Source organism: Haliotis rufescens, unplaced genomic scaffold, assembly GCF_023055435.1.
Source record: "Haliotis rufescens isolate VD_foot unplaced genomic scaffold, xgHalRufe1.0.p SCAF_101, whole genome shotgun sequence".
NCBI classification, from domain to species: domain Eukaryota; kingdom Metazoa; phylum Mollusca; class Gastropoda; order Lepetellida; family Haliotidae; genus Haliotis; species Haliotis rufescens.
In genome coordinates this window covers 28,162-42,831 of record NW_025963782.1, presented here as the reverse complement: position 1 = coordinate 42,831, position 14,670 = coordinate 28,162, and the positions used below count along the sequence as shown (strand labels likewise).

Below are 14,670 nucleotides of genomic sequence, written 5' to 3'. Positions count from 1 at the left end.
GGAAACAAGCCAAGTTGGGATAAACTTCCTTTTGATCACGTGGTTACAATCCGGGTAAGGCTCCATGGTCAGGTGACAGCAAGCGGTCATATTTAGCAGTGATCTTGGTCGGAGGTTTTTTAAATACTACATCTGCACACACTTTTCTTCCCGATTCGTGCTGGTAATGTACGTACACTGAACACGCTGCAAAATATAGCCGCGTGTAGTCACCTGACTGCCGATTCTTAGTCGGATTGCATATTGGGTTTAACGCCGGTTTAAACAGTTATTTGCATCACGGCTTGTTAGCTTATTGTGGGAGTAATGGGGGACATAATATTATGGTCGTTTACTTCTATGAGGAACCGGGGGGCACGGGTGGCCCAGTTACTATAGTAATTATACATTTCCAAAATTGACACCAAACTCAGTGTTCACTAAATCTTTGGGGAACCCACGAGCAATTCACGATGGAGAGTTGACTGTCTTTGTCGTGACAGAATCGATTTATCGATCCCTATATTCACCTGATGAATTATGGTTTTATAAGACAAGGGCTTTGCATATACTTACAATCAATAGGTATTTGGAAGGGTTTTTTTATTTTCCTCGTAAATTATCCAGGCATTTTCATTATACGAAGGAACAAATGAATAGGTAATGATATCTTCAATGTGATCTTTAAAATCTTTGATAAAATTATATTTCTAGTTTGTTGACAGGCCTCCGAGTGGTTCAAGCGTTCGGTCGTCACGCCGAAGACCCGGGTTCGATTCCCGACATGGGTACAATGTGTGAATCCCATTTCTGGTGTCCCCCGCCGTGATATTGCTGGAATATTGCTAAAAGCGGCGTAAAACCATACTCACTCACTCACTCAATCAATCAATCAATCAATCAATCAATCAATACACACACCAGTCGCTTGCCACAATTGGCCTTTGTCAATGATGGAATAACACAGACAAGGGTGTTCATTCATATCTTGTATATCGTTTTTATCGTTCACCGAGGTTTCTCCATGCAATCTTCTGAGGGCACGGGTGGCCCAGTCGTCTAAGGCGTCGCTATTCCCTGTGCAGAGTTGCGTCCCTTGGGCACGCCAGAAATCCCGGTTCGCCTCGATTATGTTTTTAGGTTTGTCAGCACCATACCCGTGCTCGTGGTTTTGGACCGAAGTGGTAAACGTCTGAGACCTGTATCACGTCGGGCTTTCCTCCCACATTAAGCTGACACGCCTCGATATGACTGGAATACTGTTAAAAGCGGAGTTAAACCAAAACTCACTCACTCACCCATGCATTTTTCTGACCTTGAATATGTTGTTTGTTTTACAAATACAATCGTTTAACTAATAACCGAAATGCGGATTTATAATGGCAATTGAAACACGTTTCAACGTTGCCCAAACCGTTTATCATACGCTATCTCGCCGTCGCGCATTAATGGTTTATTGATTAATACGTCAGTAGATGATCTTTAACTTTCCTGTGAGGAAAGGTATATAGTTTTATCATATAATGGGTAGGTTTCTCGGCAGGATAAAGCCAACGGATAAAAACGATATCCGTTGGGGTCATATGCGGATAGAGATGCAAATATCAAAGGTCAAGTAGGGACTGTTTATAAACAAACATGGCGTCGCCCTCATCATTCGGCGATCGAGTCAGAATTAACCATCGGGAATCTGGATAAACTACAGGGATAATTGCTATCATTATCAAAAGAACAGTCTAATATACTGAAATCAGTCTCTAACTGTGATAAACTAAGGCATTTTATGAGTTTGGGCAACTTTAGAGATATAAATTTCGAAACATTTTGCGAGGGCACGAGGCCTAGCCAAGCGGGATCAGTAGCCATATCAGTGCTTGTAGACCTCTGCGGCTTGAAACCTTCTCCCCAAATTAAAATAGTTGGATTTGTCCGAAATGTGTTTGAATTGTTACCTTGTTTCGTTTTGTCGCTGTGTGTACATCTGACTACACTTCTTAACGTTATGACAGGACAGACCGACTGTCAACAACGACTGACCGTGGCCGTGACGTCTCATAGACTAAGGTTAGAGTAGCTTCCCTTTGACAAAGGGCAGTTACTCTAGCGGACAGACAGATTGATTGCCGCGAAAGGCGATTAAAAACAATTGTTGTTTTGCGTATATGTTGCTTCGCCACTGTATAAGAAACAGATTTCAGTTGGAACTATATTGGCTACTGTCACTTTCCGACTGACACATCACTTACCCTGTGACGTAATAAATATTAATGCGCGCATTCCAGAAAAACTCGCAATGTTTCGGTTATGTATGTGAGAGAGGGAAAGCGATTTTGAAGCACAGAATTAAAGAATGACATTATATGATAAAGAGGTTATCACGCTTGTGTGTTTGGGGATGGTAAATATCCTGTATTAGGAATAAACACTATGTATTTAGCTCGCTAAATACAATGTTTATTCCTAATGCAGGATATTTACCATCCCCAAACACACTCGCGTGATAACCTCTATTTATACAGTATATACCACTAGCAGTCTCTGACTATTTACGTCTATGTTATAAATATGAAGCTTTCCATGAACCAAAATCCTAATTTATCTCAGATATATTTCCAAGCATCATGAAATGTTTTGTACCAGAAATGTAAAGAAATCAAGAACCTTGCAAAAATCATCAAATACTTTGCAAAAAGTACCTTGGATATGAGTGTATTAATGTGTGTGCTGAATCTGTTACCTAATGATTGTACAGCATAACCGACATCTTGTTAAACATAAATTATTATCATGTAAAGAACCTTTTCTCCTGTACCACCTCAAAGAGTGAGTGAATTGGGTTTAACGTCGCTTTTAACAGTATTCCGGTTATATCGCGGCATGTCAGCTTAATGTGGGAGGAAAGCCCGAAGTGATGCAGGTCTCAGACGCTTACCAGTTCGGTGAAACCCACGAGCAGGGGTATGGGTATGGTGCTGACAAACTTAGAAACATAATCGGGGCAAACCGGGATTCGAACCCACAATCATAGGTATCTGATGTGCCCAAGTGACGCAACTCTGCATGGCGAATCGCGGCGCCTTACACGACTTGGCCACCCGTGCCTCCGTTTTTGAAAAGAAATAATGTGATTGATTGATTGATTGGTAGCGGTGTTAGTGAGCTGCCAATGAAGGGTGTAGCACCACTGAAAAGAAGCGTGTCATAACAGTTTGTTTTTAAAACAAAATATAGTTTAATTCTAAGGTTTTGTTCCAAGAATTTTTTTCATGCAACCTGTCAGTAACAGGCTAGTTTTGAAAATGCACATGTCTCTGAAATTATGCGAAGATGAAAACTTAGTGGACTCACGTATTTCGGAATTGACACTGAACCCGTTTCGCTGGCCCGTCCTCTGGTGACATTGTAGATTAAACAACTCACATACTCATGTGTTAGAAGTTTTATATTTCCTGATATAATGTGAAATGACTAAGTACTTTAAACAAATGAAGTTATGTAATATTATGTATTATTTAACTTGAAATCCGTACATACATGCATTTGTAGAACATGTGCTATCATTAAAGTTATGAAATTATCAACTTTAAATTTGTCAGGTCACACATTGAGATGAGGTGAGGTGAAATGGGGTTTAACGTCGCGTCCAAGATTATGGCGCTTATATAGCGACGTGCATACACGTGTGTGTGTGTGTGGCTGCTTGTACTAGTCCGGACTGATGCCGATTTATAGTGCTAGCACACTGAGATACCATGCCGCAGTTTAACATGAATATCCCACTCAGACACAGTATACTGACTCCGACCGACCAGTCCTTGTTCTAGCCTCTTAATGCCGAGCGCCAGACAGGTTAACAACAAGTACCATCTTTTAACGTCTTTTGGTACATTGAGATGAACATGTTATTGGATCGATCGATCCCGTACACCCACCACTGATTGATAAAATGGCAGTGAGCTGACTTCATGGATACTACCCGTGTGGTCCCGTGATGGGAAACTCAAGTGAACACTGCTCTGAGACTGTTGCCATGTTAGATTCAAGTGTTTCCGTTTGGCCCGCTGCCAGGTTAGATGTAATGCGATAGTCACGTGACGCCTAGCTCTGGATTACACGACTCTGACACAGTTATACAATTACCATCTGACATGGCGAGTTTGTGTGTGTTGGTGCTGCTTGTAGCAGCCTCATCTGTGGTTCATGGACACGAACATATCGCAGCAGTTGTCAATCAGATGAGTTTGCTTGAGAAAGAAATTAACCATCTGAAAGTGGAATTGAACCACTTGAAATCTGACGTTCCAGGAATGGAGACGAGAGTCATAAACAAGATGGACATTTTGGAGTTACTGCTGAGATCGGATTTGACGGAGAAGATTGTACCTTCCTATATACGTAGTCAAATAGAGTCGTTGGATGCCACGGTAAACATTCACGTGATGTCCCAGATTAGACACCTCAAGCGTGGATATCAGCAGATGAAGCGACAGACACTGAGCCTCACAAGACAGTTGAGGGAGGTCGGACAGACTAAAACACGACAACCACCGGACACTGTGAAAGACAAAGATGCATGTGAACAGCAGGTGAGTGAACTAAAGAAAGAGTTGAACCTGACACGTCATCACGTGACCCATGTTGAAAAGGATGTGAGTTTACTTAAAGATGACGTGTTAATCGTCATACGACAGAGTGCTGACGTGCAAGCACAGATTAATGAAACCCAACGAACAGTTGAGACCCTTGTAAAACAGAACGTACGTTTGAGAAATGACTTAATTGTGATAAACGCTAGTCATGCAGAAGATGTGCAGACATTGGGAGACTTTCATCTGAATTACGTCAACAAGACACGTGACCTTCAGACCATTGCTGACAGTACACAACCAATACCACATTACTCACCCACGACTCCATCTGGTCAGTGGCTACAACACCTACAACACGACAGTTTCAAGACAAGAGGAGAATATTGGTTGTACGATATGGCTCTGTCTCCTCACAACATCCCCATCAGATTACCATAGATAAAAACGACATAAAGACGTATCCTTATCTTTACACAAAATACATTGAGGCTGTAACATACGAGCCTGTGTCCAGGAGACTGATATTCAGTAGAATGTCATCACCAGGCATCTTCTCCTCAAGGCTGGACGTGTCGGGTGTCACAACACTACGAGAGGGAATCCAATCGTACGGAATGACAGTCGATGTTGACAGACGACTCATCTTCCTTACCACATACCATCCTACGTGGACAATCAGTCGTATGTCAACATTTGGGAGAAACTTTCGGGGCATTGTGGACTTGCATTATCGCGGAGCGGGCATTCCCAATGGCATTGCTGTAGACTCCAGGAAGAAGATGATCTATTTCTGTAAAACTGATGATGGGTTGTGGTCTGTTGACTATAATGGGAATAGGCTGCATCAGATAGATATGACACGTTACGTTTCTGCTGTTACTATTGACACTATTCACAATGTCCTATATTTCAGCGACAACAAGAAGGTGATAAAACGATCTTTATCAACTAATACTACAACGGAAATGTTGGATTTCAGGGATAGCATTAGAAGCCTTGTCTACTACAACAACAGCCTGTACATAAGTGGAAAGAATATTGATGTCATATACCTGGAAAACGACGTACATTTCAACCTGAAGACAATGAAGTATAGTTACAATGTAATGTGTTTGATTCCGTGATCACATCTGTCTTAAAAGAGACTCCTACACGATACTTTAGCACAGGGACATCGTAGGAAAATGGAAATATTCTCACAACCAGTTACACAGATTGCCACAAGTTTTTAGATAGAGCGACCATTATTTTGATAATAATACTGTTACACAGAGTGTAGGACGTATGTTGAACACTTCAGGGGGCGCTCGTGCCTAGCAGCCTTAACACCGCTGTCACCAGAACCGAATTACTTTTAGTCTTAGTTTGTATCTATGTCATATGATTATTGAAATGTAATGTGTAATGCATGTTGTAGTATTGGTCTACCGAATTTCCTTCTGCTGAATGATTACCCATAGTTAGGGAACCGGGGTGGCGGGAAAAGCTGGGATCCTTGAGGTGGCGGGGGAACCTGTTTTGCCTGGGGAGCTTGCAGGACCTGGGCTCCCTGGGGTGGCGAGGCAAAAGCAAGGGACCCTGAAGTGGCGGGTGAACCTTGTGTCCCTGAGATGGCGGAGAAAGCTTGGCTCCCTGAGGTGGCAGGGAGAGCTGGGGTGGCAGAAAAAACTGGGCTCCCTGTAGTGGCGGGGAAATCTTGGGTGGCGGAGAAATCTGGTCTCCCTGAGGTGGCTGAGAAAGCTGGGCCCCCTGAGGTGGCGGGGGAAGTATAGGCTCCCTGAGGTGGCGGGGAAACCTGGGGTGCCTGGGCGGCTGAGGAAGCTGGTCTTCCTGAGGTGGCGGGGGAACCTAGGCTCACTGAGGTGGCTGAGAAAGCTGGGCTTCCTGAGGTTGCGGGGGAACCCAAGGGTCCCTGAGGTGGCGTGGGATAGCATTAGAAGCCTTGTCTACTACAACAACAGCCTGTACATAAGTGGAAAGAATATTGATGTCATATACCTGGAAAACAACGTACATTTCAACCTGAAGACAATGAAGTATATTGAGAATGTAATGTGTTTCATTCCGTGATCACATCTGTCTTAAGAGAGACTCCGACACGAGACTTGAGCCCATGAACAGCGTAGGAAAATGGAAATATTCTCACAACCAGTTACACAGATGGCCACAACTTTTAAGATGCGAGCGACCATTACTTTCATAATAAAACTGTTACACAGAGTGTTTTGGACAGTTTAGTGATGTGTACTAGGACGTGTGTTATACACTTCCGGGGACGCTCGCGCCTAGCAGCCTTAACACCGCTGCCACCAGAACCGACTTACTTTTAGTCTTAGTTTGTATCTGTCATATGTTTAATGAAATGTAATGCGCATTGTATGTTGTGGTATTGGTCTACGGAATATTCTTCTGCTGAGTGTATACTCGTAGCCAGGGAATCTGGGGTGCCTGAGGTGGCGGGGGAACGTGGGGTCCCTGTGGTTGCGGTTAAAGCTGCTGTCCGTGAGATGGCGGGGAAAGCTGGGGTCCCTGAGGTGGCGGGGAAAGCTGGGGCGGCGGGAAAAGCTGGGCTCCCTGGGGTGGCGGGGGAGTCTTGGCTCCCTGAGGTGGCGGAGAAAGCTGGGGTCCCTGAGATGACGGGGAAAGCTGGGCTCCTTGAGATGGCGGGGAAATGTGGGGTCCTTGAGATGGCGGGAGAACCTTGGGCTCCCTGTGGTGGCGGGGAACCTGGGCTCCTTGAGGAGGCAGAATAGGTCTTCGGTAACCCATGCTTGCGGTAAAAGGCGACTATGCTTGTCGTAAGAGGCGACGAACGGGATCGTGTGGTCAGGCTCGCTGATTTGGTTGATGCATGTCATCGTGTCCCAATTGCCTGAATCAATGCTCATGGTGTCAATCACTGGATTGTCTGGTCCAGATTCGATTATTTACAGACCGCCGTCATATGGCTGAGTGCGGCGTTAAACAACAAACAAACAAACAAACAAAAACACTCATGTAGTAATTTTCTTTAATGTGTAAATACAAAACACGAACAGTCACTTTCCAATACTCCTAAACTGCACACATCAAGGTAATATTGTGATAGTATTTGTGTTGCTGGAGATATTTTCTTGATACATATCGGATAATTTTCCTGTATATAGTTCCATACCATAGTTACCCAAATACTTGCTTCTAAGGGGTATGTTGTTCTCAGTGTTAGTTTGTGCAGGGAGTCTGTATAAGACCGAATGGGCACCAAATGAATTTACCAACTGGATAATGTGTTTTACCTCGTCATCGCCATGCTGCGGTGAAATTAAGTGCGAAGATGGAATTCATACAAGCTCTTGTCTGCATTGATGCCATTTGTGTTTACCCTTGTTATTCCGAGACATACCGACGAGAAATATGATTGTTTATCGGTGTTTGATGACTCAAGTGTAAATAAAAACGACAAAACCTTTTTTAATCTATTATGATGACGTCACGCCTTTGTTCTTGTAGTTGATTCTGAGATTCTGAGTTTACGGGCCATTCTGAACGTGTACTTTGAAATTGACGCAACTATATGTCTTTATGCAAAATTAAAGAGAAATTATGTTTCAATCACAACATGGTTTAAATCAGAGCGTGAGTGAGTATGGTTTTACGCTGCTTTTGGACACCAGAATGAGCTTCACACATTGTATCTATGTGGGGAATCGAAACCGGGTCTTCTACATGAAGTCTGGCGGGTCTTCTGTCGAAAATGCCTGCACATCTCAGGCGGCGACGTACGGTTTGTGAAGATATTCGTCGAAGGCCAGGGATGCTTCTAGATCTTGCAGTCACTGTTGCTGGCTGGAATCGATTTCGTAGGTGTCATGTTCGAATCCAGTTGTCTTGTCGATTATTGGTTACGCGTGGCCTGCCACTCCGAGGATGGTCTCTGACTGCATTCGTCTGTTGCCAACGTTGCCATAAACACCAAATGGTGTTTCTGTGGACGTTAAATTGTCTTGCAACATCACGTTGACTCGATCCTGCTTCAAGCATACCAATGGCTCGCAGACGCACATTTTCGGACAGGCGTGGCATTTCGTAATGTTGAATAATTGCGTAATTTTGTTGTTTTTCTGAGTGGTTGATGTCAGCACGATGCTAAACAATGCCTATGAAATCCCGTTAACGCACATGTTTTTATAGCCATTCTTGGGTAGTGAAATGCATGGGGCTTGCATAAAAGTCAACTTTTGCATGGAATGCATGCTTTTCTGTAGCAGTTGCGTTTTTGTGACTTGATTCCATACATGTTCTACAAAATTGGAAACCAAACTTTACTTGTTTGAAAAATACACCAAAATATTGGTGTCACAGGAACTTTTGTTTTTGAGTATAGTAAATTAGCTGTTTACGAACCTTCTGCCCCTGTCACTCAATAACTTTGTATAATTCTCTGGACTGTTCTCTCATTTTGGTCGATTCACTTATTGTGTACCCTTTGTATAAAACCCAACTAAATGCAAATAGCTGTATCCCCTATGTAGCACTGTTCCAGGTGACATCCCAACTCTCACCCACCAGATCATGTTTAATGTCGACAGTGCCTGACATGAATAATCTGTGTAGAGCCAGGAAAATATGTGTGGCTATTTTCGCTTGGTGATCTTGTCCTGTATCATTTTGTGTCTGCATGTACATCAACACGGAATTGCATGTCACCACTTTGTCATGTCAGCGAAGTTGTATGATGAATGGGACAGTAAACAACATATACACCCTGATCTTTGATCCACAGATGTCCCGTCAAGTTTCAGGATCTAGAATTCAAAGTTGACGTAAACAATTCGTTGCACATGATGCAGAATGGTGACGACATTTGTCATGAGGCATATCCTATTTGCCAAGGATGTTTTTCTCCCCTGTTGAATTCTTTGCAACATGTACGCATCGAATGGTATGTAATCCGCAAGAGGTTCTTTTGACAATCTTTGATGTATTTTTTCAAACATTTATTTCACAAAAAGTAAATCGGTTTAGAAAGGAATTAACAGGATCATTTCCCCTCTGGAACTGTATGTTATTACATTTATGAGTTTACAAACACCAAGGTCTCTGTTTATGTCCCCGCCGCTGTTACCAGCCAAAGGTAAGGTTTGATGGTATTCCAAGGTGTCTTTACCGCTGTTGGGTACGGCCCAGCCAAAGGTAAGGTTTGATGGTATTCCAAGGTGTCTTTACCGCTGTTGGGTACGGCCCAGCCAAAGGTAAGGTTTGATGGTATTCCAAGGTGTCTTTACCGCTGTTGGGTACGGCCCAGCCAAAGGTAAGGTTTGATGGTATTCCAAGGTGTCTTTACCGCTGTTGGGTACGGCCCAGCCAAAGGTAAGGTTTGATGGTATTCCAAGGTGTCTTTACCGCTGTTGGGTACGGCCCAGCCAAAGGTAAGGTTTGATGGTATTGCAAGGTGTCTTTACCGCTGTTGGGAACGGCCCAGCCAAAGGTAAGGTTTGATGGTATTCCAAGGTGTCTTTACCGCTGTTGGGTACGGCCCAGCCAAAGGTAAGGTTTGATGGTATTCCAAGTTGTCTTTACCGCTGTTGGGTACGGCCCAGCCAAAGGTAAGGTTTGATGGTATTCCAAGGTGTCTTTACCGCTGTTGGGTAGGGCCCAGCTAAAGGTAAGGTTTGATGGTATTCCAAGGTGTCTTTACCGCTGTTGGGTACGGCCCAGCCAAAGGTAAGGTTTGATGGTATTCCAAGGTGTCTTTACCGCTGTTGGGTAGGGCCCAGCCAAAGGTAAGGTTTGATGGTATTCCAAGGTGTCTTTACCGCTGTTTGGTACGGCCCAGCCAAAGGTAAGGTTTGATGGTATTCCAAGGTGTCTTTACCGCTGTTGGGTACGGCCCAGCTAAAGGTAAGGTTTGATGGTATTCCAAGGTGTCTTTACCGCTGTTGGGTACGGCCCAGCCAAAGGTAAGGTTTGATGGTATTCCAAGGTGTCTTTACCGCTGTTGGGAACGTAACGGCCCAGCCAAAGGTAAGGTTTGATGGTATTCCAAGGTAAGTAACTAGTTTGGGAACAAGGGGTATAAAAAATCCACTGTCGAAACATCTGACAGAGTTTAAGAAGGACATGGCAAAATCAGCATTAGCCTTTAAAAGCATGTTATGAAGGCGTGGAACGTTGCGATGTATTTGTACCCAGTGGGGATGGGACAGTAAAAGAGGATAAAGCTACGTTTCCGCATCACGTTCCCAGTTACCAATGTTGTCAGAGACGATGGGTCGGGTATCCAACTCGGCTTGGTTGATTGCGTGTCATTGTGTTCAGATGCTCTGGGACGATGCCCATGATTACAATCACAAGTTTGTCTGGACCAGACTCCACTATTTACAGGCCGCCATGATAGGCTAGAACATTGCAACAGTACGGCTTCAAACAAGGCAACAAAAACAACATGTAGTAAAATATAGAGTTGATAGACATTATTTCAAATAATACTTCATAGTTCAACAGAAAGCTTTGAGATACCGGCAGACACTTTTGTAGAAACAAATAAAGTAAAAGGCACTAGTACTTTCAAATGCCATGAAGTCTGGCAAATTCAGTTGAAATGTTGAACAAACAGTAAACGAGATCGTAGTAGTTGATAAATACATAGAGTAACATGTGCATCAATTTATACTGGGTATTTTTGTAATTTAATTCGTTAAATCCCTTTTAGAAACCAAAACACCCTGTGTTTTACCTGGTGACTAGGTAATATCACGAGTCGACTGTGTATGATGAAATACCATGAATTATCTATAGACATTCAATATTCAATGACAACACTATACTATAATGCCAACGTGGTTATTATTCCATTTTGTCCAATGTACAAATACGAAAACAACGGAGATAGCTCCCGTTTGAAATTAGAGTGACCACCCTTTCCCAATATGAGTGAGTGAGTTGGGTTTAACGCCGCTTTTAACAGTATTCCAGTTATATCACGGCGTGTCAGCTTAATGTGGGAGGAAAGCCCGAAGTGATGCAGGTCTCAGACGTTTACCACTTCGGTGAAACCCACGAGCACGGGTATGGTGCTGACAAACCTAGAAACATAATTGGGGCGAACCGGGATTCGAACCCACAATCATAGGTTTCTGGCGTGCCCAAGGGACGCAACTCTGCACAGCGAATCGCGGCGCCTTAGACGACTGGGCCACCCGTGCCCCCTTTCCCAATATGAACCACCGACAATGCGGTTTCGCCGATATATTGATATGGTAAACCTTTTGTCGCTTTTATTTCATTCGCAAGCTTTCTCAGTGAACCAATTTAATTCTCAAAGTGGAAGATTTGTGGATACGCAAAGTTAAGAAAATTCAAGATATAAGACAAAGTTGAATTTAATGGAACCTTTTGATATATAAATGTAAGAACACTATGAGCGATGGAAGTTAAAAATGAACAAACTGTACACTTTATTACAATATGCCAGTGCACTCGTCTGTTCCACATTTGAAAGATGTAAAAATATCAGCCGTAATCCCCAAAAATATAATACAGCGACATGTTGTTGATATCGATAGTGACATTATCTATTGTTCTATATTCATATCTGTTTAATGAACAACTTCATCATCGTCCACAGAGAAAGGAATATAGAACAATGCGATTTGTATCAATTCCCGATTGGTATGAGTTATTCACATATATGCCTTATATCAGTTGTACATATTGATAGTTCCATGATGTCAGTCACTGAATTGTCTGGTCCAGACTCGATTTTTTACCGACAGGAATATTGCTGAGAACGGCTTTAAACAACAATCAGACAAGCAAAACATATTCATAGTCAAGCACGTTTTAATATGTATTGTTACTTGTTCAGATAAAATCAGATTACGTAGTATTTACCACCCTATGGATTTTGATGAAGTCGAAAGAACAATTTTGTTCCTTTTTTCAGAAGAGGCAGGTCAGAGTGACCAGGAAGGGACTGCCAACCAATTAGCTAATGATAAATTTGTGTGTGTCAATGTTCAAGAAAAAAACACATTTCTGTCAAATGGTTTCGGAATAAGTATGTTTTAATGGTTATATGATACACACTAAAACTGGTGTACATTATGCTAATATTGCAATGGCACCTGATCTCAACCTGCTGTGGGGGAGCGAAGCAGTCTCCCGTACCTCTGAGTACCCGAGGCGCAGCGTGTGGTCAGCCCTACACTCTCACATACAGCCAGTCTGAGGCTGCAAGTGTATCGTCAGTCACTTATAATAATGGTAGGTTTTCAGTTTGGTGTTAGCTGAATATATAAGTTTCCCCTAGCCATATACGTCGACACGTCCATACCACAATCGACATGCTAAACGTGTGTTTGCAATGAAATAGGATAACAGAATGTTTAGGTTCAGACACACAGATGCACATACAGATGCACCGACCACAGGTCACAGCTGTGTCTCCAGTCATACAAAACACCAGTGTGATTAACTGATGAGGACATAATATTTGATATCAAATGACCTTTACTCATCTCAGATGGTTACGCCATCATTTCTGTAGATTCTGTAGAATGTGTAGAATGCATTTCTTCAACGGTGATCAGTTATTGTTTCAGAAGAGTAATGGTGTTTTGCGGTATTATAAAAGGAATACGGTCTATTTCGAACCAGGGACTATTTCGTGGTAGAGGTATTAGAACACAGATATGGACTGCAAGACACGGACATTCCACGTTCTCTTTCACTGCCAATGTCAGCCATGACTCCTACATATCCACAGGACAAACAGCTACAATGAACTTCCCAAAGGGAAGACTGTCTCTCAGTGACGTACCCCATCGTCAGGGCTGCACGTTCCTCCTGGGGGAGATACACTACCATGCTGGCATCACAGGGGACACAGGCTCCGAACACTGGCTGGAACACACAGAATACGGGACCGAGGTAGGTAGAGTGAGTGAACGTAGGAACGAGAGAGGTGAACGATGAGTGGGTGAGGTAAAGTTTAACGTCACATCGGCAATATTACAACCACATCGTGACGAGACAAAATTTGACATTAACAATATATATTTAAACTGTATAAAAGTCTGTCAACGAAGGACAGTATAATAACTAGAATTTCACAGATTTACGTAAAACTAGTTTTTGAGTATGTAAAACTATATTTTTAGTAAATTGATTGTACTTAATAAAGTCGATATATTTAATTGAATATCATAGATACAAATATGAAATTTTGGAGCTCGATAGTCACCTGTTGTCGCTTTATAAAGGCATTGAAAACTGTTCATTGTCATGTCACATAAGGCCACACGGATGCGCTGAACTCAATAGCTCGTGTGACCGCCCCGGGCAGCAATCACGGCTCTGCATCTCCTCGGCACTGACTGGATTCTGTGGATATATGTTATTGGAAAATGTTGGTGACAATAATTTTACACTACTTCAACCCCCTTCGAGGATACAACCCCAACAATCTCAGCTATTAATTTTATTCAACCAATTATAAAAAATATAGCAATCAAAAGTTATGTAATAACTCAAATTCCTTTAAACAACGATGATTAAATGAGAACTATTTTAAAGACCCTTCAAGAATGAAACTTTGAAAAAGTTATCCCTTGTGATGGCAAAATCAATACATGCTTGACCGTGATTCTTTCATCACAAGGTATGAAAAACGGAGGATCTTCATCTCTCAACAAATACTCGTGTGTATATCTGCTGTTAAAAGTTAAATGGCTATCGACTATAAGGCCGAAGAACTTGGCCTCCTATACAACTTTGATAGGGGTGCCATTTAAAAAAAGGTCAGGGTCCTTATGCGGCTTATATTTTCTGCAGAAATGTATACAATTAGTTTTTGATTTGGGAAATTTGAACCCGTTTTCAAGGTACCATTGATGAATTAAATTGAGACAGATTTGTAACTGCCTCTCTATTGTATGCATATTTTTTCCACGACAAGAAACATTAAAATCATAAACGAAAAGTGATCCATCTACTGAATCACTTCAAACCTTTGAAAGACTATTAATGTTTATACTAAATAAAGCGACAGACAAAATACTCCCTTGCGGGACACTCTGATCCTGATTATAGTGATCAGAAGGGTAGAACCCACTTAATGGAG

General features: G+C 42.5%; 1 protein-coding gene across 1 annotated transcript; it reads right to left on the bottom strand.

The window, feature by feature from the left end:
• Nucleotides 1-6,028: 6,028 nt before the first annotated feature.
• LOC125377849 lies at nucleotides 6,029-6,502 on the bottom strand. The gene has a single exon (XM_048391903.1). It carries the CDS (start codon nucleotides 6,500-6,502, stop codon nucleotides 6,029-6,031), a length of 474 nt encoding a protein of 157 aa, XP_048247860.1.
• Nucleotides 6,503-14,670: the final 8,168 nt, after the last annotated feature.